The sequence below is a fragment of the Oncorhynchus clarkii genome, chromosome 15 (assembly GCF_045791955.1).
Source record: "Oncorhynchus clarkii lewisi isolate Uvic-CL-2024 chromosome 15, UVic_Ocla_1.0, whole genome shotgun sequence".
NCBI lineage: Eukaryota > Metazoa > Chordata > Actinopteri > Salmoniformes > Salmonidae > Oncorhynchus > Oncorhynchus clarkii.
The window spans coordinates 20,086,118-20,112,921 of NC_092161.1; the positions used below are offsets into that span (position 1 = coordinate 20,086,118).

A 26,804-nucleotide genomic window follows, 5' to 3' on the forward strand; every position below is an offset into this window, starting at 1 on the left:
AGCAATATGGTCCAATTCACACACCTATCAATATAACGTATTGTTATCCCTACTGCCACTAATCAGGCGGACTTACCTAACAAATACTGTGTTCACATAAAAAAAAAAGAACATTTTGTCGTTTGTTTTGCTTAATATAAGGAATTTGATGTACATCGTTTACTTTTAACTCAAGTATGTCAATGTAGTAATTATACCACTGTACATTTAAAACCAAATACTTTTACTCAAGTGAAGTCATTTTCTATTAAGTTATCTTTACTTTTACTCAAGTATGACAATTTAGTACTTTTCCCACCACTGTAAGGTTCCATATAACACAAGGTATAAGAGCTTTTCATCAGGCAGGTTGGCGTTTGTCATTGTGAAAGAAAAGCTAAAACTAGGCCTAGCCTACAACGTGGGCCCAGCAAATGTCAACTGCTTTCTGTACATTAATGTCAAGGCTAGAGTGCAACCTTTCCATGAGCTCCATAGAAAAGGTAAAAGGAGTAGCAAGAAACGACTTTCGACCGGTTTCTATAAATTGATGTCAGCAAGGACCAGTGGAAGGAAAAGGCCAATGAAAAAGTAATGGGCTTAGAAGTTATTGAGCGGGTTGTTTGCGTTGCCTAGAGGGTGCAGGTTTATACTGACATAAAAACAAAAAGCTACAAATAGAACGTTGGAACACTTAGCTTTTTGGACCCATTCTTGTCAGGCAAAGCAGGTGACCAAAACAGCAGACCTTATAAGATTTTTTTTATATCTTAGTGTTTCTTCAACCTCATTCTTGCATCATTTGTTCTGAACATTACCAAGAGCGCCAAATACTCATGTTCAACCAAACCATATCTTCATATTCATTATATATCTCTCTTCATTACTCAATGCCTAGGTTTACCGCCAATGTACTCACATCCTACCTTACCTTTGTCTGTACACTATGCCTTGAATCTATGCTATCGTGCCCAGAAATCTGCTCCTTTTACTCTCTGTTCAGAAAGTGCTTGACGGCCAGTTCGTATAGTCTTTAGCCGTACCCTTATCCTACTTCTCCTCTGTTCCTCTGGTGATGTGGAGGTTAATCCAGGTCCTGCAGTGCCTAGCTCCACTCCTATTGCCCAGGTGCTCTCATTTGTTGACTTCTGTAAACGTAAAAGCCTTGGTTTCATGCATGTTAATATTAGAAGCCTACTCCCTAAATTTGCTTTACTCACTGCTTTAGCACACTCTGCCAACCCAGATGTCTTACCGTGTCTGAATCCTGGCTTAGGAAAACCACCAAAAACCCCGAAATCTCCATTGTTAACTATAACATTTCAGACAAAATAGAACTGCCAAAGGGGGCGGTGTTGCAATCTACTGCAAAGATAGAAAGTAATACAGAACTCTGCAGGCTAAGTCTGTACCCAAACAATTTGAGCTTCTACTTCTAAAAATTCACCTTTCCAGAAACAAGTCTCTCACTGTTGCCACTTGCTCTTGACCTCCCTCTGCCCCCAGCTGTGCCCTTGATACTATATGTGAACTGATTGCCCCCCCATCTATCTTCTGAGCTCGTACTACTAGGTGACCTAAACTGGGACATGCTTAATTAACACCCCGGCCATCCTACAAACTAAGCTTGATGCCCTCAATCTCACACAAATTATCAATTAACCTACCAGGTACAACCCCAAATCAGTAAACACTGGATGACATCTATGATGGTGCCCAACTAATTCGCCCCCCAAATACACCTCTGCTGTTTTCAATCAAGATCTCAGCGATCACTGCCTCATTGCCTGCATCCGTAATGGGTCTGCGACCAAACGACCACCCCTCATCACTGTCAAACGCTCGCTGAAACACTTCTGTGAGCAGGCCTTTCTAAATCGACCTGGCCGGAGTATCCTGGAATGACATTGACCTCATCCCATCAATATATGATGCCTGGCTATTCTTTAAAAGTGCCATCCTCACCATCTTAAATAAGCATGCCCCTCTCAAAAAATGTAGAACTAGGAATAGATATAGTCCTTGGTTCACGCCAGACCTGTCTGCTCTTGACCAGCACAAAAACATCCTGTGGCTAGACAATCTGGACCTTCTTCCTAAAACTATATGCCGAAATTGTTGCAACACCTATTACAAGCCTGTTCAACCTCTTTCGTATCGTCTGAGGTTCCCAAAGCTTGGAAAGCTACCTCGGTCATCCCCCTCTTCAAAGGGGGAGACACTCTAGACCCAAACTGCTACAGACCTATATCTATCCTGTCTTTCTAAGGTCTTCTAAAACCAAGTTAAACAGATTGCTGACCATTTCAAATCACATGCAATCTGGTTTCAGAGCTGGTCATGGGTGCATCGGTCCGACTCTCTTTTCTGTATACATCAATGATGTTGCTCTTGCTGCTGTTGATTCTCTGATCCACCTCTACGCAGACGACACCATTCTGTATACTCCTGGCCCCTCCTTGGACACTGTGTTAACAACCCTCCAGGCAAGCTTCAATGCCATACAACTCTCCTTCCGTGGCCTCCAATTGCTCTTAAATACAAGTAAAACTAAATGCATGCTCTTCAACCGATCTCTACCTGCACCTACCCGCCTGTCCAACATCACTACTCTGGGCGGCTCTGACTTAGAATACGTGGACAACTACAAATACTTAGGTGTCTGGTTAGACTGTAAACTCTCCTTCCAGACCCATATCAAACATCTCCAATCCAAAATTAAATCTAGAATCAGCGTCCTATATCGCAACAAAGCATCCTTCACTCATGCTGCCAAACATACCCTTGTAAAACTGACCATCCTACCGATCCTCGACTTCGGTGATGTCATCTATAAAATAGCCTCCAATACCCTACTCAGCAAATTGGATGCAGTCTATCACAGTGCCATCCGTTTTGTCACCAAAGCCCCATACACTACCCACCAGTGCGACCTGTACGCTCTCGTTGGTTGGCCCTCGCTTCATACTCGTCGCCAAACCCACTGGCTCCAGGTCATCTACAAGTCGCTGCTAGGTAAAGCCCTGCCTTAGCTCATTGGTCACCATAGCAGCACCCACTCATAGCACGCGCTCCAGCAGGTATCTCTCACTGGTCACCCCCAAAGCCAATTCCTCCTTCGGTCGTCTATCCTTCCAGTTCTCTGCTGCCCATGACTGGAACGAATTGCAAAAATCTCTGAAGCTGGAGACTCACATCTCCCTCACTAGCTTTAAGCACCAGCTGTCAGAGCAGTTTACAGATCACTGCACCTGTACTTAGCCTATCTGTAAACAGCCCATCTTACCTACCTCATCCTGGTATTTATTTTGCTCCTTTGCACCCTACCTGCACATTCATCTTCTGCCGATCTACCATTCCAGTGTTTAATTGCTATATTGTAATTACTTCGCCACCATGGCCTATTTATTTCCTTAACTTACCTCATTTGCACCCACTGTATATAGACTTTTTGTTTTCTTTTGTTCTACTGTATTATTGACTGTATGTTTTGTTTATTCCATGTGTAACTCTGTGTTGTTGTATGTGTCGAATTGCTGCTCTTTATCTTGGCCAGGTCGCAGTTGCAAATGAGAACTTGTTCACAACTAGCCTACCTGGTTAAATAAAGATGAAATAAAAAATAAATAAAAACTATTTTTCAGAAAAATATTACGCAAGTTTTGTATAGGTGCAAGATCAAGTTGTTCTGCTGAGAGAAACTGAATAAGATTGTGAGGTTGGAAAATAACATTGTGGTTCATTTATGAAATAACTAAATGGAAAAGCCGATTTAAGCTCCGCTCACAAAAGCTCCATTCTGTTTTTCAATATCCTCCTAACAGAGAAGGCCTAGGCCCTTCATCACTATGGAGATGGACTTACATTTAAAACACGTCATTTCCCTGAACGGAGGCTTGACTATACCCCTGAATGGAAGCCTATGGCTGTAGAGTTAGGGAAAGTCACCTTTCTCACACGGTGAATAGGCAGGCGGTGGTGACAATGACAAGAGATTCCGCGCCGATGTGGACATTAACTACGTGTAGGTTTTTCACACAGGAAAACGCAGAGAAAAAAAGGATTCTCCTAACCATGCTATACACAACCCATCAACGTGTCTGATTAATCTTTGCCAGATACATTCACGTAAATAGGCTGAAAACTTGCATTACTTTCCTTTAAAAAAGACAGATGCTCTGTTCTGTCTAAAGAAACCCAGGCCCAGAACAAGGTTTGGGCCATGCGGTTCCATTGAGCAGTTCATCTTCAAATCCATATGATTAAATAGGGTCATTTGCATGTGTGTGTGACCCCGAGTCTCATGACAGCAAAATGTGTTAATGACATGAATATGGTCATTTTGCATGATAATATACATCTCAGACATACATCTGGCAAACCTGTGATGCAGCGTGGCATTGGTGGATGGAGCGAGACATGTCTCAGGTGTGCTTAATTGGATTCAGGTCTAGGGAACGGGTGGGCCAGTCCATAGCATCAATGCCTTCCTTTTGCAGGAACTGCTAACACACTCCAGCCGCATTGTCTTGCATTAGGAGGAACCCAGGGCCAACCGCACCAGCATATGGTCTCACAGGGGGTGTGAGGATCTCATCTCGGTACCTAATGGCAGTCAGGCTACCTCTGGCGAGCACATGGAGGGCTGTGCGCCCCCCCAAAGAAATGCCACCCAACACCATGACTGACCCACCGCCAAACCGGTCATGCTGGAGGATGTTGCAGGCAGCAGAACGTTCTCCACGGCGTCTCCAGACTGTCACATGTGCTCAGTGTGAACCTGCGTTCATCTGTGAAGAGCACAGTGGCGAATTTGCCAATCTTGGTGTTCTCTGGCAAATGAAAAACATCCTGCACGGTGTTGGGCTGTAAGCACAACCCCCACCTGTGGACGTCGGGCCCTCATACCACCCTCATGGAGTCTGTTCCTGACCGCTTGAGCAGACATGCACATTTGTGGCCTGCTGGAGGTCATTTTGTAGGGCTCTGGCAGTGATCCTCCTGCTCCTCCTTGCACAAAGGCGGAGGTAGCGGTCCTGTTGCCCTCCTACGGCCTCCTCCACATCTCCTGATGTACTGGCCTGTCTCCTGCTAGCGCCTCCATGCTCTGGACACTACGCTGACAGACACAGCAAACCTTCTTGCCACAGCTCGCATTGATCTGCCATCCTGGATGAGCTGCACTACCTGAGCCACTTGTGTGGGTTGTAGACTCTGTCTCATGCTACCACTAGAGTGAAAGCACCGCCAGCATTCAAGTGACCAAAACATCAGCCAGGAAACATAGGAACTGAGAAGTGGTCTGTGGTCCCCACCTGCAGAACCACTCCTTTATTGGGGGTGTCTTGCTAATTGCCTATAATTTTCACCTGTTGTCTATTCCATTTGCACAACAGCATGTGAAATTTATTGTCAATCAGTGTTGTTTCCTAAGTGGACAGTTTGATTTCACAGAAGTGTGATTGACTTGGAGTTACATTGTGTTGTTTAAGTGTTCCTTTTATTTTTTTGAGCAGTGTACATATCTATATATGGTATTTTCTGATATATTGAGAAGGTATTTAATCATTTTTCTATAGCCCTAGTCCCGTGTACAGAAAATGATGAACACTTGCTCTTCCCGTTACACAGACTGACCAGGTGAAAGCTTTGAAGCCTTTTTGATGTCACTTGTTAAATCCACTTCAAAATCAGTGTAGATGAAGGGGAGAAGATAGCCATCTATCTATCTATCTATCTTTTATTTTAAAGAAGGATTGTGTATGTGTTACATTCAGTAGGTGAATGGGTAAGACGAAAGATTTAAGTGCCTTTGAACGGGGTATGGTAGTAGGTGCCAGGCGTACCGGTTTGAGTGTGTCAAGAACAGCAAAGGCTTCTGGGTTTTTCATGCTCAACAGCTTCCCGTGGGTATCAAGAATGGTCCACCACCCAAAGGACATCCAGCTAGCTTGACGACTGTGGAATCCACTGGTCAACATGGGCCAGCATCCCTGTGGAACGCGTTTGACACCTTGTAGTCCATGCCTCGACGAATTAGGCCGTTCCAATGTAAAAAAAAATATATATATATATATATATATAAAAAAAAATTGAAAAAGGGGGGTGGGGTGGTATCAATATTAGGAAGGTGTTAATGTTTTGTACACTCAGTGTATATGACTGAATTAAGTTCACATTGCTGCCTATAATTTTGAGGATACCAGAAGACTTTTGTTCTAGCATTGAAGCCCGCCCTAATTTAACTCTCATAACCCACGGCCTACTCGAGGAAACCCCAAATGATAGCAATTAGCAACCCCAACGTTACTCAATTGAGTTCTGATAATGACTACGCAGGCTAAGGAGATACAAAAACAAGACAGCGCCTCTTCCCATTCATAATGCGCCATGTGGTTCAGTTGGTAGAGCACGGCGCTTGCAACGCCAGGGTTGTAGGTTCGATTCCTACAGGGGACCAGTACGAAAAAAGTACACACTCCCTACGGTCAGTCGCTCTGGATAAAAATGACTTCAATCAATCAATTTTTAAAAAGGAAAGAGAAATCACCCCACCACACACACACAAAAAAAGCAGCTCTTTACTACGCCACCTCAAAAAAAAAAACTCCCCCGCCACGGCTACACACAGCCAGGCCTTGGCCGGCAGCCAGCTGGATGCCAAAAAGGACTTTTCCTTCTCTGCTGCGCCGCTCCCCCTCATTCAGATACTTACTCCAACACTCTGCTATTTATAGATGCTGGCAAGACACCAACCACAACTCAACCACATAACCACGGACCAAGGCAAAAATAATAATAATCGGGGTCAAGAATACATATTAAGAGAGGGACAGGGAACGGGAGTGGGCGGGAGGGCCTTCCAATGGAGCAGTGGCACGCGGTGGTGTGAGGGAGACGGTAGGGGAGGGATTCTGAGGCCAGCCTGTTTCCAGAGAGAAGAGAGGGGGGATATGGGCAGGCTGCAGCCATTGGACCGCACGGTTCCCTCATTCCCGTCAAAAACCAACAGGCCTGGATTTGCAGAGAGCAATCTCACGTGTGAGTAGTGAGGCTCTGAAACTAGGTCAAGACAAGGCCTGAACCGCATACCTTATGCAGAGGTGGCAGCATAGCATAGGTCTGAAGTTACTGCACAGCACATTCAGTAGTCTACAAGGTCTGTTTACAAAGTCTGAACGCTGTTGTCGTCACAATATAAACCATTGATATTTCAAGGACAATTAATACAGCTGCCATTGTGTGTGTGTGTAATGTGGGAGGGTAAAACACTCAACTGATGTTCACCAACCACACTACAAGCAACATAAGCAGGACAAATAACTCTGGCCACAGGTAGTGGCAGGTAGCCTAGTGGTTAGAGCGTTGGACTTGTCAGCTCGAATCCCTGAGCTGACAAGGTGAAAATCTGTCGTTCTTCCCCTGAACAAGGCAGTTAACCCACTGTTCCTAGGCTGTCATTGTAAATAGGAATTTGTTATTAACCGACTTGCCTAGTTAAATAAAGGTAAAATCAAATTTAAAAAAACATAGCTCAAGGCCAGTCAGCTGCAGTTTTCAAACGAGGATATGATTAACCTCAAAACCTCAATGTTTTAGACTCATTTTGGGTCTGCATGGCTCTGAATACATTTCTGCTCATCTGACAGTGACAGCATAATATCAGCCTCTTGCTCAATGTGTGGCAATCAGTGTTTTCCCTCAGTGACAGTACAAAAGGACCCTAGACAATGGACCCACAATGCACCAACTGAGCCTCAGCAGCATCAGGGAGAGGGGGGGGACAACTACCAATGTTCCATTTCAAGGTGTCTCAACTGCTAGACAGAAATGTTAGGGGCTAAATCCTAACTAATTCAAAGGTTTGAGTTGTGTAAATATTTAGTTGTAGGATTTGGCCTTGGGGGACGTTTGCCAGACCTGAGAGTGATCCTAACAAATATAGACAATACGAAAATGCTGAGCCACCTATTGGCCAGCTTGTGGTAGTCTAGCCTACATTTTAGGCTAAATCACACACACCTTGGAGCATGACCTTCGCTCATCATTTAGTTTTATTATTAAGCTCAGAGAAAATGTTAGCTCTGTAAATTTAAGCTTCTCAATTCCCCCAAAATAAGCCTATAATCTTTACATTTCCCCTGGTGGTGTGATAAAGTTTTCAGAGTTAGTCTACATCCTTGGGGGCTGTTCATTTCCCATGCAGCTGTAGACATCTATTGTTGGGGCCTTATGCACAGCAGGTGGTCAAGTTACTAGGTTTACCATGACAAAAGACTCACCCCGTGACCTTCTCCCTCTGTTGTTGCTGCCCTTCCCTCCCCGGCGAGAATCTTGCCCATCAACATGTCTATGGTTCAGCCTGCTACCCTTCTTAGAGCTAGGGGGAATATGTGACCCTCTCCCACACTCCTCAAAACATCATTGTCCATCAATAGTGAATGGCAATTCTCTAGACGGTCACGGTAGCCATAAATTAAAACCAGGGTAGAACAAAACCAAGGATTCATGCAACGTGTTGGCTGTTGCCTTGTCTTACAATATGATACATATGATGAAGTCGAGTCACAGGCAGTGTCATAAGAGGAATCATTCTAAAGCCACAGAAAAATGGCTTCAAGGTCTGAAATGTTCCCTTTCTGTACAACCAAACATTCTCCACACAACACATGCAGCAGGGTTTTTCCATTTTGCTCACTCTTGGCCACATCAAGGGCATACTGGAACAGGATGCCGAAGACATCAAAGAAATTCCCAAACAGAAGTTTGTGTAAGTGTGTGTGTGTGTGTGTGTTGACGGTCCGCGACAGATGGGCCAGAGACGCGAGGGTCATCAGAGCAGCCTGGGAGTCAACATGAACCAGCGTACGCCTCCATCTGTAGACGGCAGACCAGGAGGAAGCAAGATGAGCAGCTGCCGCCGTCATCTCCATCTGAAAAAAACCCAAGTTCAAGCAAGCAAGGTGAACTAGCGCCACAGTCCACACACAGCACAGGCATGGTGCGTGAGGTTTGATGGAGATGGGAGGGGTAGAAGAGTGTTGAACGAAACCAGTCTGCAGCCTGATCAAAGGCCTTCACTCGTCCATCTGAGAGAAAGAAACACTGTCTAGATCCAGAGAGCTAAAAGGGATAGGTCAGCCCAGGAAGTTAGTTACATGTTTTCAGAAGTGGTCCAAAAATTTAACTGAACTCATAATAATACAATTAATTTTTTTGCCAAATCCGCAGGCCTACACACCAACTGAATAGTAAGGATTGGCCTATCTAGATGACGGACACCTATTTTGATACAACAAAAAAAGTGTGAGAATCTGGGGTGAACTAGCCTAACTGCTTAGGTAGTTGAAAAATGTAGGCCATATATGGAACAAATGTTACATTTATGTTGCTCTTCCGGTTCCCCTGACAGAGAGCATGCCAAAGGAGGTGTCGATGGAAAGCATTCACAGCAAAGGAGAATTGAAAGGGAAGTAGGCCATGTTGAATGAAACCTGAATGAGCATTGGACATCATTTCAAGTTACGGTGACACAGAAAAAAATCAACTCAAAGATGAATGCTAAATGTTTTGCATTCCCTTATTGTTTAAACCTTTGGGGTTTAAGTTAACATCCCTTATACACATACAATTACAGAACGGTTCTTCACACGTCCTCTTCCTCCAGAGTCCAACCCAGAAGTAAGACGGAATCTTAGTTCTCTTCATTCCCCCCCTGACAGGAACAACATGTGGATCTGAGGGAGGTGGTGTCAATATCATGCTAAACTCAAAAGGGGAGTGGGTGACCACCATGCCCCATGCCCCTTCTCCCAGTCCCACGCCCAGCCTCAAATCCCCCAGCATGGGGCACAAGGGCTTGACAAACAGGCCACAGCAGCAGCCTGCCTGACACATCTCCACACAGAAGAGGGGGGGGGGGGGGTCAGTGCGTGGGACACAAAAGCAGAGAGGGGCCCTCCACAGGGGCTGGATGTGGAGTGGAGAGACACTGCGCAGGTCCTCTGTGGGAAAGGGAGGCTTCTTTCAGACAGGAGCATGAGGGCCATCAATCCCACCGTGAAAGGAACTTCAAAACCAGTGCCCAACCCCCTTCCCCTCTAGCACTCAGTGAGTAAAAGTTGTTGCAAACCACTGCTCTCTGAAATGGGGTGAATGGATGGAGCAGGAAATCAGAGAACAGAGGAAGAGAATTCTAACTAGTGCCAAAACTAACCCCTAGCCTATAGGGCTGGGAATTGCCAGGGATCTCACGAGATGATATTATAATGATACTTAGGTGCCGATACAATATGAATTGCGATTTGATACAAAGGCTGTGACAATACCAGTATCGCAATATTTTTGATCAGTCAGGAAAATAAGTGTTGAAAACATGTTGGCTCACTATTTTCAAAAAGATGAAGAACAAGCTATAGGATGAAAAATACTGGAGTTTTGTCGCAGGTCCATCCGACTAGTGTTAGCCAACGCTACCTACAGGAATATTTTTACATCCTCTCTAGACACTTCCGGTAGCTCCGGATAGATTAGGTTGGAGGAAGTACTATAAAAATTTTTTTTTAAATAGTTCCACCTAACCTCTCTCTGTTGCAGGCCAGGTTGAGTTAACCTTAATTGCTCCTGTAAGTCGCTCTGGAGAAGAGCATCTGCTAAATGGCTTTATAAAATTAGTTTCCACCATTTTGCTTACACCCATTTGATTCTTGCAGATCAAAGTGTCTAGCGGTTGGGGCTATAAGGTTGATGTCATTACATCAGTCTGGGTATTGGTGATCACCGCAAAATGTAGAGAAGAGAATATCCTGGCAACTTTAAATGGATAGAGAACGACATGGTACTCCTACTACAGAACAGTTCCAAGGCAGAGAAGACAGCATCAGTCCTTACCATACATTACTTCAATAACTAGAGGCTTCTGCTGCGCCTCCTAATGGTCAAGCATATCCCATTGTTTTATATGAATGATTTGTTTACAATAAAATAAGAGGCCAAGAGTCAAATTGGAATCTCATTTACTTTCTGGAGAGAAAAAACATGAAAGTGGATATGGCCCAAACATGCAACAATTTCACAGAGTTACAGTTTATACAAGGAAATCAGTCAATTGAAATAAATTCATTCGGCCCTAATCTATGGATTTCACAACTGGTCAGGGGCAGAACCACTGGAGAGCAAGGCCCAGCCCCAAAAATTATTGGAGGCGGCCTTTGGTAGAGAAATGAACATTCAATTGTCTGGCAACAGCTCTGAAGTCAACATGCCAATTGCACGCTCCCGCAAAACTTGACATCTGTGGCATTGTGTTGTGACAAAACTACACATTTTAGAGTGGCCATTTTTTGTCCCCAGCACAAGGTGCACCTGTGTAAACCAGCTTCTTTATATGCCACACACCTGTCAGGTGGATGGATTATCTTGGCAAAAGAGAAATACTCACTAAAAGTATGTAAACAAATTTGTGCACAACATTTTAGCGAAATAAACTTTGTACATGTGGAATATTTTGGGGATATTTTATTTTAGCTCATGAAACCAACACTTCACATGTCTAATTTATATTTTTGTTCAGTATAGATCATTGAATGTTGTCCATCCATTTCCAAAGAGGGATCTGGAATGGACTTTAAAAGCTTGATCTCTGCGTTTTGTGCTAAACAGTAAACATTGATAATGAATTACCATACTATGAAACGTGGCACGTATCTTCTGGAACTAAACGCTTGGCTAATCCCATCCCACTGCATGTTCAGCAGGACTTTGAGTGCTGCGTATAATGTACGACGCGGCCTACACAAAGATAAGGCCCTGCCGAATATCATTGTTTACGTACCGCATTCCACCCATGCAGCTTTGCCCAGATAAGTGTTATCGGCAAAGGTAAACAAACACTGGGGCCAGAACAGTGTGGCTTCTCAGCAGCACGCGACTGAGCGGGGACGCTCACAAGCTTCCTCCCTTCCCACTTCAAAAGCTGGAGCTCACACTTAAGAAATAAGAGATTTGGGCACATAAGGATATAGCTATATTGGGACATTATCCAAGGCTTGGCAAGCAATTCCCATTTGTCAGCAAACTCGGCATGTTTCCCAGACCCAAGCAGAGGAAAATAGTTCACAAGGCCGTAGATACTGTGCAAATTAACCTCTTTCACTTAAAAGTAAACCAACATCATCTCTATAGGCTTAAGGGTTGCCCATCCCCAAGCATGAGCATAGTCAATGACAGTTTTCACTTGGTAAACAACTAAGCATGAGGCCTCATTATGGCAGTTAGCTATGGGAGTCAACAGTGCCCCACCAGGGAAGGAAAGATAAAGATATAGGAGCGTTAGGACAAGGTTTAACATAAAAACTCTTAACCAGCCTGTTCACTTAAGATGACCCCAAACAACTGCAGCCTGCTCTGGCTTATGCATTTCTGTTTAATGCAACAGCCTATATAAAGAATGGATAGGGGAGATTCTATTTATGCTTTGGCTTAGCAAATAGCTGAAACATCTGGCAGCTCTGTCAAGTTGGTTGTTGATCATTGCTATACAGCCATTTAAGTCTTGCCATAGATTTTCAAGCTGATTTTAAGTGTCAACTGTAACAAGTCCACTCAGGAATAGAGGTCGACTGCTTATGATTTTTCAACGCCGATACCGATTTATTGGAGGACCAAAAAAGCTGATACCGATAAATCGGCCGAAATAATTGTTAATTATTATTTTTTTATATATATTTTTTGATTCTTATTTTTTTTTTAAAATCTGTAATAATGACAATTACAACAATACCGAATGAACACTTATTTTGACTTAATATAATACATCAATAAAATCAATTTAGCCTCAAATAAATAATGAAACATGTTCAATTTGGTTTAAATAATGTAAAAACACAGTGTTGGAGAAGTAAAAGTACAATATGTGCCATGTAAGAAAGCTAACGTTTAAGTTCCTTGCTCAGAACATGAGAACATATGAAAGCTGGTGGTTCCTTTTAACATGAGTCTTCAATATTCCCAAGTAAGAAGTTGTAGTTTGTAGGTTGTAGTTATTATAGGAATTATAGGACTATTCTCTATACCATTTGTATTTCATTAACCTTTGACTATTGGATGTTCTTATAGGCACTTTAGTATTGCCAGTGTAACAGTATAGCTTCAGTCCCTCTCCTCGCCCCTACCTGTGCTCGAACCAGGAACACATCGACAACAGCCACCCTCGAAGCATCGTTACCCATCGCTCCACAAAAGCCGCGGCTCTTGCAGAGCAAGGGGAACAGCTACTTCAAGGTCTCAGAGCGAGGGACGTCACCGATTGAAACGCTATTAGCGCGCACCCCGCTAACTAGTGAGCCATTTCACATCGGTTACACCAGCCTAATCTCGGGAGCTGATAGGATTGAAGTCATAAACAGCGCAATGCTTGAAGCATTGTGAAGTGATGCTGGCAAACTGAGGAAAGTGCTGTTTGAATGAATGCTTACGAGCCTGCTGCTGCCTACCACCGCTCAGTCAGACTGCTCTATCAAATCATAGACTTAGTTATAATACAATAACACAGAAATACGAGCCATAAGTCATTAAAATGGTCAAATCCGGAAACTATGATTTCTATATATACTAAAACGTTTATTCTTCAGTGAAATACGGAACCGTTACGTATCTTATCTAAGGGGTGGCATCCCTAAGTCTACAAGGCTAGCTTTTTCAAGCAGAAATTTGCTTCCTGCAACACTAACTCAAAAAAGTTCTGGGACACTGTAAAGTCCATGGAGAATAAGAACACCTCCTCCCAGCTGCCCACTGCACTGAAGATAGGAAACACTGTCACCACCGATAAATCCACCATAATTGAGAATTTCAATATGCATTTTTCTACGGCTGGCCATGCTTTCCACCTGGCTACTCCTACCCCGGTCAACAGCACTGCACCCTCCACAGGAACCCGCCCAAGCCTTCCCCATTTCTCCTTCTCCCAAATCCGTTCAGCTGATGTTCTGAAAGAGCTGCAAAATCTGGACCCCTACAAATCAGCCGGGCTAGACAATCTGGACCCTTTCTTTCTAAAAATTATCTGCCGAAATCGTTGCCACCCCTATTACTAGCCTGTTCAACCTCTCTTTCGTGTCGTCTGAGATTCCAAAAGATTGGAAAGCAGCTGCGGTCATCCCCCTCTTAAAAGGGGGGGACACTCTTGACCCAAACTGCTACAGACCTATATCTATCCTACCATGCCTTTCTAAGGTCTTCGAAAGCCAAGTCAACAAACAGATTACCGACCATTTCAAATCTCACCATACCTTCTCTGCTATGCAATCTGGTTTCAGAGCTGGTCATGGGTGCACCTCAGCAACGCTCAAGGTCCTAAACGATATCTTAACCGCCATCGATAAGAAACATTACTGTGCAGCCGTATTCATTGATCTGGCCAAGGCTTTCGACTCTGTCAATCACCACATCCTCATCGGCAGACTCGACAGCCTTGGTTTCTCAAATGATTGCCTCGCCTGGTTCACCAACTACTTCTCTGATAGAGTTCAGTGTGTCAAATCGGAGGGTCTGCTGTCCGGACCTCTGGCAGTCTCTATGGGGGTGCCACAGGGTTCAATTCTTGGACCGACTCTCTTCTCTGTATACATCAATGAGGTCGCTCTTGCTGCTGGTGAGTCTCTGATCCACCTCTACGCAGACGACACCATTCTGTATACTTCTGGCCCTTCTTTGGACACTGTTAACAACCCTCCAGGCAAGCTTCAATACCATACAACTCTCCTTCCGTGGCCTCCAATTGCTCTTAAATACAAGTAAAACTAAATGCATGCTCCTCAACCGATCTCTACCTGCACCTACCTGCCTGTCCAACATCACTACTCTGGGCGGCTCTGACTTAGAATACGTGGACAACTACAAATACTTAGGTGTCTGGTTAGACTGTAAACTTTCCTTCCAGACCCATATCAAACATCTCCAATCCAAAATTAAATCTAGAATCGGCGTCCTATATTGCAACAAAGCATCCTTCACTCATGCTGCCAAACATACCCTTGTAAAACTGACCATCCTACCAATCCTCGACTTTGGCGATGTCATTTACAAAATAGCCTCCAATACCCCACTCAACAAATTGGATGCAGTCTATCACAGTGCAATCCGTTTTGTCACCAAAGCCCCATATACTACCCACCATTGCGACCTGTACGCTCTCGTTGGCTGGCCCTCGCTTCATACTCATCGCCAAACCCACTGGCTCCGTCATCTACAAGACCCTGCTAGGTAAAGTCCCCCCTTATCTCAGCTCGCTGGTCACCATAGCATCTCCCACCTGTAGCGCACGCTCCAGCAGGTATATCTCTCTAGTCACCCCCAAAACCAATTCTTTCTTTGGCCGCCTCTCCTTCCAGTTCTCTGCTGCCAATGACTGGAACGAACTACAAAAATCTCTGAAACTGGAAACACTTATCTCCCTCACTAGCTTTAACCTCTTTGATCTCTAGGGGCGCTATTTCATTTTTGGATAAAAAACGTTCCGGTTTTAAGCGCGATATTTTGTCACGAAAAGATGCTCGACTATGCATATTCTGTTATTCAGTTTTATATTCAGTTTTTGAAAGAAAACACTCTGAAGTTTCAGAATCTGCAAAGATATTGTCTGTAAATGCCCCAGAACTCATTCTACAGGCGAAACCAAGATGATGCGTCAACCAGGAAATGAGCAGAATTTCTGAAGCTCTGTTTTCCATTGTCTCCTTATATGGCTGTGATTGCGCAAGGAATGAGCCTACACTTTCTGTCGTTCCCCCAAGGTGTTAGCAGCATTGTGACGTATTTGTAGGCATATCATTGGAAGATTGACCATAAGAGACTACATTTTCCAAGTGTCCGCCTGGTGTCCTGCGTGGAATTCGGTGCGCAATTGCCAGCTGCTTGTACTTTTCCATTTGATTGAGGGGAGAAACCATGCTTCCAAGAACGATATATCAATGAAGAGATGTGAAAAACACCTTGAGGATTGATTCTAAACAACGTTTGCCATGTTTTCAGTCGATATTATGGAGTTAATTTGGAAAAAAGTTCGCGTTTTGAGGACTGAATTTCCGGGTTTTTTTGGTAGCCAAATGTGATGTATAAAACTGAGCTTTTTCTAATACACAAAGAATCTTTTTGGAAAAACTGAGCATCTGCTATCTAACTGAGAGTATCCTCATTGAAAACATCAGAAGTTCTTCAAAGGTAAATGATTTTATTTGAAGGCTTTTATGTTTTTGTTGAAATGTTGCGTGCTGGATGCTAACACTAATGCTAACGCTAAATGCTACGCTAGCTAGCTACTTTTACACAAATTATTGTTTTCCTATGGTTGAGAAGCATATTTTGAAAATCTGAGATGACAGTGTTGTTTACAAAAGGCTAAGCTTGAGAGATGGCATATTTATTTCATTTCATTTGCGATTTTCATGAATAGTTAACGTTGCGTTATGGTAATGAGCTTGAGTCTGTATTCCTGATACCGGATCCGGGATGGGGAGATCAGAGAGGTTAAGCACCAACTGTCAGAGCAGCTCACAGATTACTGCACCTGTACATAGCCCACCTATAATTTAGCCCAAACAACTACCTCTTTTCCTACTGTATTTAATTTATTTTGCTCCTTTGCACCCCATTATTTTTATTTCTACTTTGCCTATTCTTCCATTGCAAATCTACCATTCCAGTGTTTTATTTGCTATATTGTATTTACTTTGCCACCATGGCCTTTTTTTTGCCTTTACCTCCCTTCTCACCTCATTTGCTCACATCGTATATAGACTTGTTTATACTGTATGTTTGTTTATCCCATGTGTAACTCTGTGTCGTTGTATCTGTCGAACTGCTTTGCTTTATCTTGGCCAGGTCGCAATTGTAAATGAGAACTTGTTCTCAACTTGCCTACCTGGTTAAATAAAGGGGAAATAAAAAATACAAAATATTGCTGTTACATTGTACAACCTTCAATGTTATGTCATAATTATGTACAATTCTGGAAAATGTATTAGTCTTTGTTAAGAAGAAATGGTCTTCACACCGTTTGCAACGAGCCAGGCGGCCCAAACTGCTGCATATACCCTGACTGCTTGAACGGAACGCAAGAAAAGTGACATTTCCCTAGTTTAAAGAAAATCATGTTAGCAGGCAACATTAACTAAATATGCAGGTTTAAAAATATATACTTGTGTATTGATTTTAAAGAAGGGCATTGATGTTTATGGTTAGGTACACATTGGAGCAACGAAAAGTGCTTTTTTCGCGAATGCGCACTGCATCGATTATATGCAACGCAGGACACGCTAGAGAAACTAGTAATATCATCAACCATGTGTGGTTAAGATTGGTTGTTTTTTAAAAGATAAGTTTAATGCTAACAAGCAACTTACCTGCCACGCAGGCTCCTCGTGGAGTACAATGTAAGACAGGTGGTTAGTAACCGGAAGGTTGCAAGATTGAATCCCTGAGCTGACAAGGTAAAAATCTGTCCTTCTGCCCCTGAACAAGGCAGTTAACCCTCCGTTCCTAGGCAGTCATTGAAAATAAGAATTTGTTCTTAAACTGACTTGCCTAGTTTAAAAAAATGTTTTTTTTTTATATATATAAAAAAAACATATATAATTTTTATTATAATTTTGTAAAAATTATTATTATTATTATTTTATTTATTTATTTTAAAAACGGCCACAATCGGTGTCCAAAAATGCCGATTTCCACACAAAGGTATGTGGGGACAGCCCTTCAAATGACTGGATTTGGCAATTTGATTTTATTTTGCTGACAGATGTATAAATGAGATGCATGTGTCCACATACTTTTGGTCATGTAGTGTTTGTATATTACACCAAAATAAAATAAATAAATATATATATAAATAATCTACTTCTGTGGAAAAACATCATGCTTCAATACTAGATTTTGGAATTACAGTACCAGCTGTCCCGACAAACATATCTGGCCTATTCTCACAGAAACAACTATGCAATGAATCTCCTACAGCTCAACATCTTTAATCCAAGGCAAGGGGGGGAAATACACACTGTCACTTTAAATCCCTTCTCCTGCTAGAGGCTACCCATCCCCCATTTCCCAGTGTTTTCACCCCCTCCCCATTTCCTGTCCATGCACTATAGAATGTATCCATATGATACATGAATTCACCGGTAAATATGGGGACGATATGCAGTAACTAGTAGATATGTTTCTAAGGCAGAAAACAGATGAGCGGGTTAAGCAGTGGCCATTACAACTCAGGAGTAATCCATCCTAGCAGAGCCACCCCTCCCCCCATTTCCACTACACCATGTGGCCGAACCTTAGAAAATCCAGCACAGCACACACACCATTGTTACGGATTCAGTAAAGCTGCGATGAGAGAGCACTAACAGCATTCCAAGCCCTGCTCTCACAAACACACACACACACTAACGGATCGGTGGGCAAGGCCAATCTGCACAGGGGGGCGCAGCCCCTGCCTCAGTTGACACTGTGCGATCATAGGCGATACCAGGACAGTCACAGACTCTCCTCCACTCAGCAAAAGCCAATGAATCGACAAGAGTGAGTGAGGAAAGATGCTATGACTCGGGGTCAGCATCTCCTCCTAGTAGCGAGAGAGCGAGAGCAAGCGAGCCATTGGTAGGGATCCGGCTTCCTTTGTCTCAACAGAGTGGATCATCAGTTGATAAGAGCAGAGGGCCAGAGCTGCATTCTACTACCTCTGCTGCTAGCCAGAGAGCCACAGAATGCACTCAGTGAGACCATTACACAATACATCCAGCACAGTGAAAACAGCTGGTTTAGTCAGGCTGATTGAGGTAGTATGTACATGAATGTATAGTTAAAGTGACTATGTATATATGATAAAAAGAGTAGCATCAGCGTAAAAGAGAGGTTGCACACAATGCAAAGAGTCCAGGTAGCCATTTGATTACCTGTTCGGGAGTCTTATGGCTTTGAAGTAAAAACTGTTGAGAAGCCATTTGGTCCTCGACTTGGCACTCCGGTACCACTTGCCATGCGTTAGTAGAGAGAACAGTCTATAACTGGGGTCTTTGACAATTTTTAGGGCCTTCCTCTGACACCGCCTGGTGTAGAGGTCCTGGATGGCAGGCAGCTTAGCCCCAGTGATGTACTGGGCCGTACGCACTACCCTCTGTAGTGCCTTACAGTCAGAGGCCAACCAGTTGCCATACCAAGCAGTGAAGCACTCCTCCAGCATCTTCTCACTTTTTCTGTATCTCACAAATGTTCTTCTTTGAGATCAGAACACCTCAAAACAGATTTGTCTGTCCAGAGTTAAGACCCAGAGTTACCTCTGTTGCAGAGGATAAGTTCATTAGTGACCAGCCTCAGATTGCAGCCCAAATAATTGTTTCGCAGAGTTCAATTAACAGACACATGTCAACATCAACTGTTCAGAGGAGACTGCTTTAAAAATCAGGCCTTCATGGGCAAATTGTTGCAAAGAAACCACTACTAAAGGACACCAATAAGAAGAAGAGACTTGCATGGACCAAGAAACACAAGCAATGGACATTAGACTGGTGGAAATCTGTTTGGCCTGATGAGTCCAAATTTGAGATTTTTGGCTGCAACCGCCGTGTCTTTGTGAGATGCAGAGTAGGTGAACGGATGATCTCCGCATGTATAGTTCCCAAGTGAAGAATGGAAGAGGAGGTGTGATGGTGCTTTGTTGGTGACACTGTGATTTATTTAGAATTCAAGGTACACTTATCCAGCATAGCTACAACAGCATTCTGCAGCAATACGCCATCCTATCTGGTTTGCGCTTAGTGGGACTACCATTTGTTTTCAACAGCACAATGACTCAACACACCTCCAGGCTGCGTAAAAGCTATTTGACCAAGTAGAGTGATGGAGTGCTGCATCAGATGACCTGGCCTCCACAATCACCCGACCTCAACCCAATTGAGATGGTTTGGGATGAGTTGGACTGCAGAGTGACGGAAGGTCTCCCGAGTGGCGCAGCAGTCGAAGGCACTGCATCTCAGCGCAAGAGGCATCACTGCAGTCCCTGGTTTGAATCCAGGCTGTATCACATCGGGCCGTGATTGGGAGTCCCATAGGGTGGCGAATAATTGGCCCAGCGTCGTCCGGGTTTAGCCGTCATTGTAAATAAGAATTTGTTCTCATCTGACTTGCCTAGTTAAATAATGCTTAAATGTAAATAAAATAAAATGTAAAAGCAGCCAACAACTGCTCAGCATGTGGGAACTCCTTCAAGACCGTTGGAAAAGCATTCCATGTGAAGCTGGTTGAGAGACTGCCAAGAGTGTTTAAAGCTGTCATCAAGGCAAAGGGTGGCTCGAAGCATTTTGCTACACCTGCAATAACATCGGCTAAACACGTGTATGTGCCAATAAAATTTGATTTGACTTTGAAGAATCTAAAATATATTTTGATTTGTTTAACACTTTTTTGGTTACTACATGATTCCATGTGCTATTTCATAGATTTGATGTCTTTACTATTATTCTACAATGTAGAAAATAGTTTTAAAAAATAAAATAATAATTAAAACCTGGAATGAGTAAGTATGTCCAAACTTGGCTGGTGCTCTATATCTATTTAAGTTGCGCCAGATAACATTCTCTCCAGCTGGGTTTTGCTAACGTTAACTTTCCAGGATCAAGTTTCTTGGTAAGAGCAGCAAAAACAATCACCTCCAGGATTAAGATCTTGCCATCTCATTTCCTTTGTTGTGAGTGCTGCAACCTGAATTTTGAGATGTATGCGTAACTTTAGCTGGGTTGTCATCCGTCTTAGTAGTGAATGTTTGCATTCGCTCATTAGCATTTACCTAGCATCCACTATGGGGATTCCATACTTGCTATCATTTTGTTATTGATTCTGGTAGGCAACGTTTTTTGGGATGCTTTTGTTTTTCATGTGAAAAAAAAAAAAGGAAGCCCTGCCGGTAATACCGTCTATCCCAGGATGGCACAGGCACAGTATGAAAATCTGAATACTGCACAACCCTTCTATGAAATAACTAGTGATCTTTACGATTAGATGGTTGAAGGGATTACGATTTTTGACTGGCTTCGCTTTCAGTGTGAAAACCATAGTAAGCAACAGGCGTAGAGGCATTTGAACTGGGTGAGTAAGTGCCATATACAAAAATACATCCTTAATCAGTTCAAAGTTATTCAGAAAGAAATGGAACTGACTGACTGTATTCAGCTGAAATGTCATGGAGATACAAAATAGCTGGTCCCACGTGCTGAGAAAAGTCCTGTGGGTTTCCCACAACCACACTTATCAAACACTCCTTGTATTAAATTGTAGGTTATTGAAAACCTCATGACATAACTGAATCTTGAAACTCATTCATGAATAGAAATAGTAAAATAATAAGTGGCTATTCTGTCGAATTCTATTTTTGTTTTGAAGCAATAACCATTTTCCTTTTCAATCAAAGTCTGAAGAGTGCAACAACCATGGCACCATAATCAAATAGGGGACTACGGTCATTCACAACAAATCTTTGAATTAGAAAATTGCAGAAATTCCAAGAACTACTAAGGTGAAGAGACGTAAAATGAAAATATCAGCACTTCAATATGTAGGCTAACCAAGTCACTGTAGAATGTATTGGCTAAGTATGAAGAATTGCCACTTGAACCAATTACCAAAATATCAGAGATGTTAGGATAGTGTTTGACAACAATCATGCAGCCAAATGACAAATAACTTGTGTCTGACTGGGATGAATGGTAACCATAACCATACACAAACGGATTCATTATCATATCTACATTTCAGGTAAAAAAATAAATCAATCATTTTATTTCAGCAAAAGCGAAAATAAACACAAGAGCCATTTTCACCCCAACCCCATACGCACCCCTCCCCCAAAGTCGACTAAACAAGGAGGGAACTACACAACAAAGCAGCAGTGATAAACAAATGGCCAAAAATGAAATCTGCGAACCTACAGGTATATAGGCCTAAATGTATGCGTCACTGAACTAGATAATGAGGACATGAACAATCACATTTCGCGTGGAAATCCAGAGTAAGAATGCTAAATAAATAAATATATATATAGTTATTTAGAGTACTCATCCTACTGCTCTGAGAGAATACATGCCAAAAAATACATTAATTACCAATTAGGCTACAAGTGATGTGGGTTGTGCGAAATAAGTGGAATTCTAAGCATCATTCACAACACCTCTGTCAGCGCGCTTCAATGGAGATTGAAGATCTATCATGTGGTTTAATTTAGTCTACACAGGTCAAAATACACTGATAAGTCTGATACACGTGTAAACACTTCCAAATGCATCACATTGTGTTTCTCCATCTATGCATTCCTAATAGAGTCGCAAACACTTCTAAAGCAACGATATCTTTGCAACATATGAGGCCACATGACTTCATTCATTTTAAACGGTCCTGCTTTCACATTTCAGCCAAATACGATAAACTGTCGTTCAAATAAATGCGACACTTATATTTTAATGACTAATCATTGAAGATTGTTATATGAAATGTATCAAACTCATTCGAAATTGTATGTTGTCGCGAATTACTTATTGATCTACAGTGAACCAATGCACCGAAAAGCCTAAATAACCTTTCGCATCAATACTCAAAATAACAAACATACAAAATGTTACCCATTTAATTATTGCCTTAGCTATTGTAATGCCATTAAATGTGTCATTTTTGTACCATTCGATAGAGCCAATATCAATAATCAAGTGACTACCTACATACAGCACGTTATCCCTGGTTTGGGTACATTAGAATAATCAGAATTTGTGTTCTGCTTTTCTGTTGTGTGAAATCACTGAATACATTCTGATTGCCAATTCAAACCATAAGAGTAAGCGATAGCCTATTACATAAATAGGGTGCTTACCTGCACAAAAAGTTCCCAGAAGTGCAAAAGTCAGACAGGAAGCAAACATATTCCTTTAATTAAAAAGAAACACACCAGATGTTCTCCTTATTAACCTATTTTCCTTTGCGAACATTTAAAAAGATGATAGCACAACACAACGAGCCAAATGTCCCAAGGCCTTCGATGTCCACCGCACCAAGAGTTTGCGTTGCTTTTGTGTGTACAGCCCCCCAATGCAACAAAATTGCACGGGCTAAAAACAAGTTTTAAATATAAACAAATCCATTGGGAAAGGGTCGGTCGAATCCAGGATGTAAAATCGACAAGGTAAAATAAACTCGATGTTTCAAATAAACAATTTTCTCGCTCCGCGGTGCGCGTTAACCTTTTCTACTGTGTAGTGGGGAATGGCTGAGGACAGGGTCCGATATTCACACGCAAGAAACTGAACTGAGTCCAAAATGGCTTCTGAGAGGGGGAGTAAGCCAGAGTAAGCACAGTCAGTGGGAAAACCCGGATGTTTAAATACAAAGACAGGAACACAATCAAAGAGACATGGGTAGGGAGTGCAGCAATGTTGGAGCTTTAACCAATGCTTTAATTTCAGTTAATATACTAGACAAGAAGTACGACTTAGAAAGGGAATTCAATTATACACATTGGTAATAAAGGTCAACAGGCAAAACAATAAAATAATAATAATAATAATATTAATATTGCTGATGCCCACATCTAAACATAAGCCTATTTTTGGCTTTAGAACAACAGTGCTTGGAAAGAAAACCCTGGGTCTTTTTTTCTGGAAAAGGCTGTACACTTTTCGTCCTGCTATTAAGGTAAGTCTGCTTTCATTACATGGTTATTTACTTTAGAGATACAACATTCTGGAAAAAAGGTTAAATTGCTAACAATGCCAGATAATAATGTAGCCTATAATGTATGTTAGCATTTTAATTATATATAAAGCCATAGGCCTATAGCCATATATAAAGCCATAGGCCTATAGCCTAAAAAAAAGCCATGCATATCTTGATTACTCTGTAGTTGTAAGAAAGTAGATCAGCTTTATCGAAATCTGTCAGCCCTTCAAAAAAGTATTGCACACATTTAAATGGTTTTATGTCATAACTTGGAAACACATGTCTTTGTTTTTACACAGTGTACACATTGGAATTCATCCAAAGATAAAATGCATTCATTGTGAAATTGGTGTAGAAAAGCATTCCTGAACTAAGGAGAATATGTCGGCCAATCACCAACAGTGGATCTGCTTGGGAGCCTTCTCTTATACACTGAGTGAGACATGGCATTTTAGTTAAAGTTATGCAATGGCATGTTATAAACATTTGCTACCTCAGCAACATATTTTTAACACCCACCGAAATATGTGACTGCCTGTTATTATTTTTATAGTGCATCGCTCTCTCATGCTCTCTTTCTCTCCCTCTCTCTTGCCAATCTCTCTTTTTTTATCTCATTTGTCCATGGCTATTCTCTTTCTCTCTCTCTCTCTCTCTCTCTCTCTCTCTATCTCTATCTCTATCTCTCTCTCTCTCTCTCTCTGTCTCTCTGTGAAAAGTGAAACTATTGATCTAGATCCTTTCTTGCCAGGAGCTGAAGATTTGGAGAACATTAAAGCCTAACAATGAAATATCTCCTCTTGTCTGGAGCTTCAGCGTGAAGCACAATGTTTCCCAAACTCGGTCTTGGGGACCCCAAGGGGTGCACGGTTAGTTTTTTTGCCCTAAAACCACACAGCTGATTCAAAGCTTGATGATTAATTGAATCCCTTGTCCCTTAACATATGGGCCTTGATAGATATTCTATCGCAGTCATTTTTTTTAATCTCAAAGAAACTTCAGTTTTGGACGTATCGGTAGATTTGCACTGAAGTCCCAGATTTAGTTCATTTCAATTCTACAACGAATTTAATAGATAGAGAGATGGATCATGAAATAGCACACTTTCAGTTTTAGACATATCCTTGAAAAAAGGGATGTTTGGTGTCAAGAGTTAGTTGTATGAGATCAAACCAGTGGAAATTGCATTGGTGATATCAGTAGATGAGATATTCACATACACTGATTGACCGGCAGTAGTGTGTAAAATGCTCCCTCTTCACGTTTATGTACTTCATACATCCCTCTACCCTTAATGGTTGCCATGGGAACAGCAGAAAAGGTTAACATATCCTTAAGACAGTGGTTGATCCTAGCGACACTTTTTGTTTAACCTGCCGACAGATGTTTTTATAGCCAATGCATCCTTTGTGGTTAAACACTATCAGTTTACTCTTTCATGTTTGTATGAAACAATCATCTCACTTAATCAAATGGCATGGTGCACAAAAGCTAAGTTTGAAAAAACTCTGTAGCTTTTAGAAAAATACAAACTGTGTGATACTATCATCAGTCAACACATAGTCCTGATGACCTCCCTCATACAACCCATCCCGTACAATTGTAGTGTAATTACTCTGTTTGTTGTATGTCAGGTAGTGATGATGGACCACAAGGGAAGCGGAATAGCAACTGAACATACATCAGGAACAATTGTATAGAAACCACTGCCAATATAGAACGGCCTGTTCCGTTTAGTGCCAGATTTCATAGAACAGTACTAATACAGTGCTTATCAGTTGACAGAAGGCCCGTGGTGGCAGTGGGCTCCTTGTCTTTTGCGCTACACTACTTCATGCACTCCTATGTATGAGCCAGGCAACACGTCTTACAAGGCCTCCTGGACAATGTGGAGTGAGTTATGTCATTCTGAACATTGTATCAAATCTCAGAGCAGGCTTGTACAGTGGGGCAAAAAGGTATTTAGTCAGCCACCAATTGTGCAAGTTCTCCCACTTAAAAAGATGAGAGAGGCCTGTAATTTTCATCATAGGTACACTTCAACTATGACAGACGAAATGAGAAAAAAAGTCCAGAAAATCACATTGTAGGATTTTTTATGAATTTATTTGCAAATTAATGGTGGAAAATAAGTATTTGGTCACCTACAAACAAACTCATCTGTCCTACACTCGTTACCTGTATTAATGGCACCTGTTTGAACTTGTTATCAGTATAAAAGACACCTGTCCACAACCTCAAACATTCACACTCCAAACTCCACTATGGCCAATACCAAAGATACACCAGAAACAAAATTGTAGACCTGCACCAGGCTGGGAAGACTGAATCTGCAATAGGTAAGCAGCTTGGTTTGAAGAAATCTACTGTGGGAGCAATTATTAGGAAATGGAAGACATACAAGACCACTGATAATCTCCCTCGATCTGGGGCTCCACGCAAGATCTCACCCCGTGGGGTCAAAATGATCACAAGAACGGTGAGCAAAAATCCCAGAACCACACGGGGGGACCTAGTGAATGACCTGCAGAGAGCTGGGACCAAAGTAACAAAGCCTACCATCAGTAACACACTATGCCGCCAGGGACTCAAATCCTGCAGTGCCAGACGTGTTCCCCTGCTTAAGCCAGTACATGTCCAGGCCCGTCTGAAGTTTGCTGGAGAGCATTTGGATGATCCAGAAGAAGATTGGGAGAATGTCATATGGTCAGATGAAAACAAAATATAACTTTTTGGTAAAAACTCAACTCGTCGTGTTTGGAGGACAAAGAATGCTGAGTGGCTTCTAAAGAACACCATACCTACTGTGAAGCATGGGGGTGGAAACATCATGCTTTGGGGCTGTTTTTCTGCAAAGGGACCAGGACGACTCATCCGTGTAAAGGAAAGAATGAATGGGGCCATGTATCGTGAGATTTTGAGTGAAAACCTCCTTTCATCAGCAAGGGCATTGAAGATGAAACGTGGCTGGGTCTTTCAGCATGACAATGATCCCAAACACACCGCCCGGGCAACGAAGGAGTGGCTTCGTGAGAAGCATTTCAAGGTCCTGGAGTGGCCTAGCCAGTCTCCAGATC

General features: G+C 42.4%; 1 protein-coding gene across 1 annotated transcript in view; it reads right to left on the minus strand.

Moving 5' to 3' along the window:
* Positions 1–23,325, minus strand: part of LOC139367025 (activin receptor type-2B-like) — a 58,662-nt gene extending 35,337 nt beyond the window's left edge. The window contains exon 1 of the mRNA XM_071104911.1: positions 22,886–23,325. Within this exon, the coding sequence (XP_070961012.1) occupies positions 22,886–22,934 (49 nt within the window). The 5' untranslated portion in view covers positions 22,935–23,325. The remainder of the gene's footprint in view (positions 1–22,885) is intronic.
* Between the last annotated feature and the right edge of the window lie 3,479 nt (positions 23,326–26,804).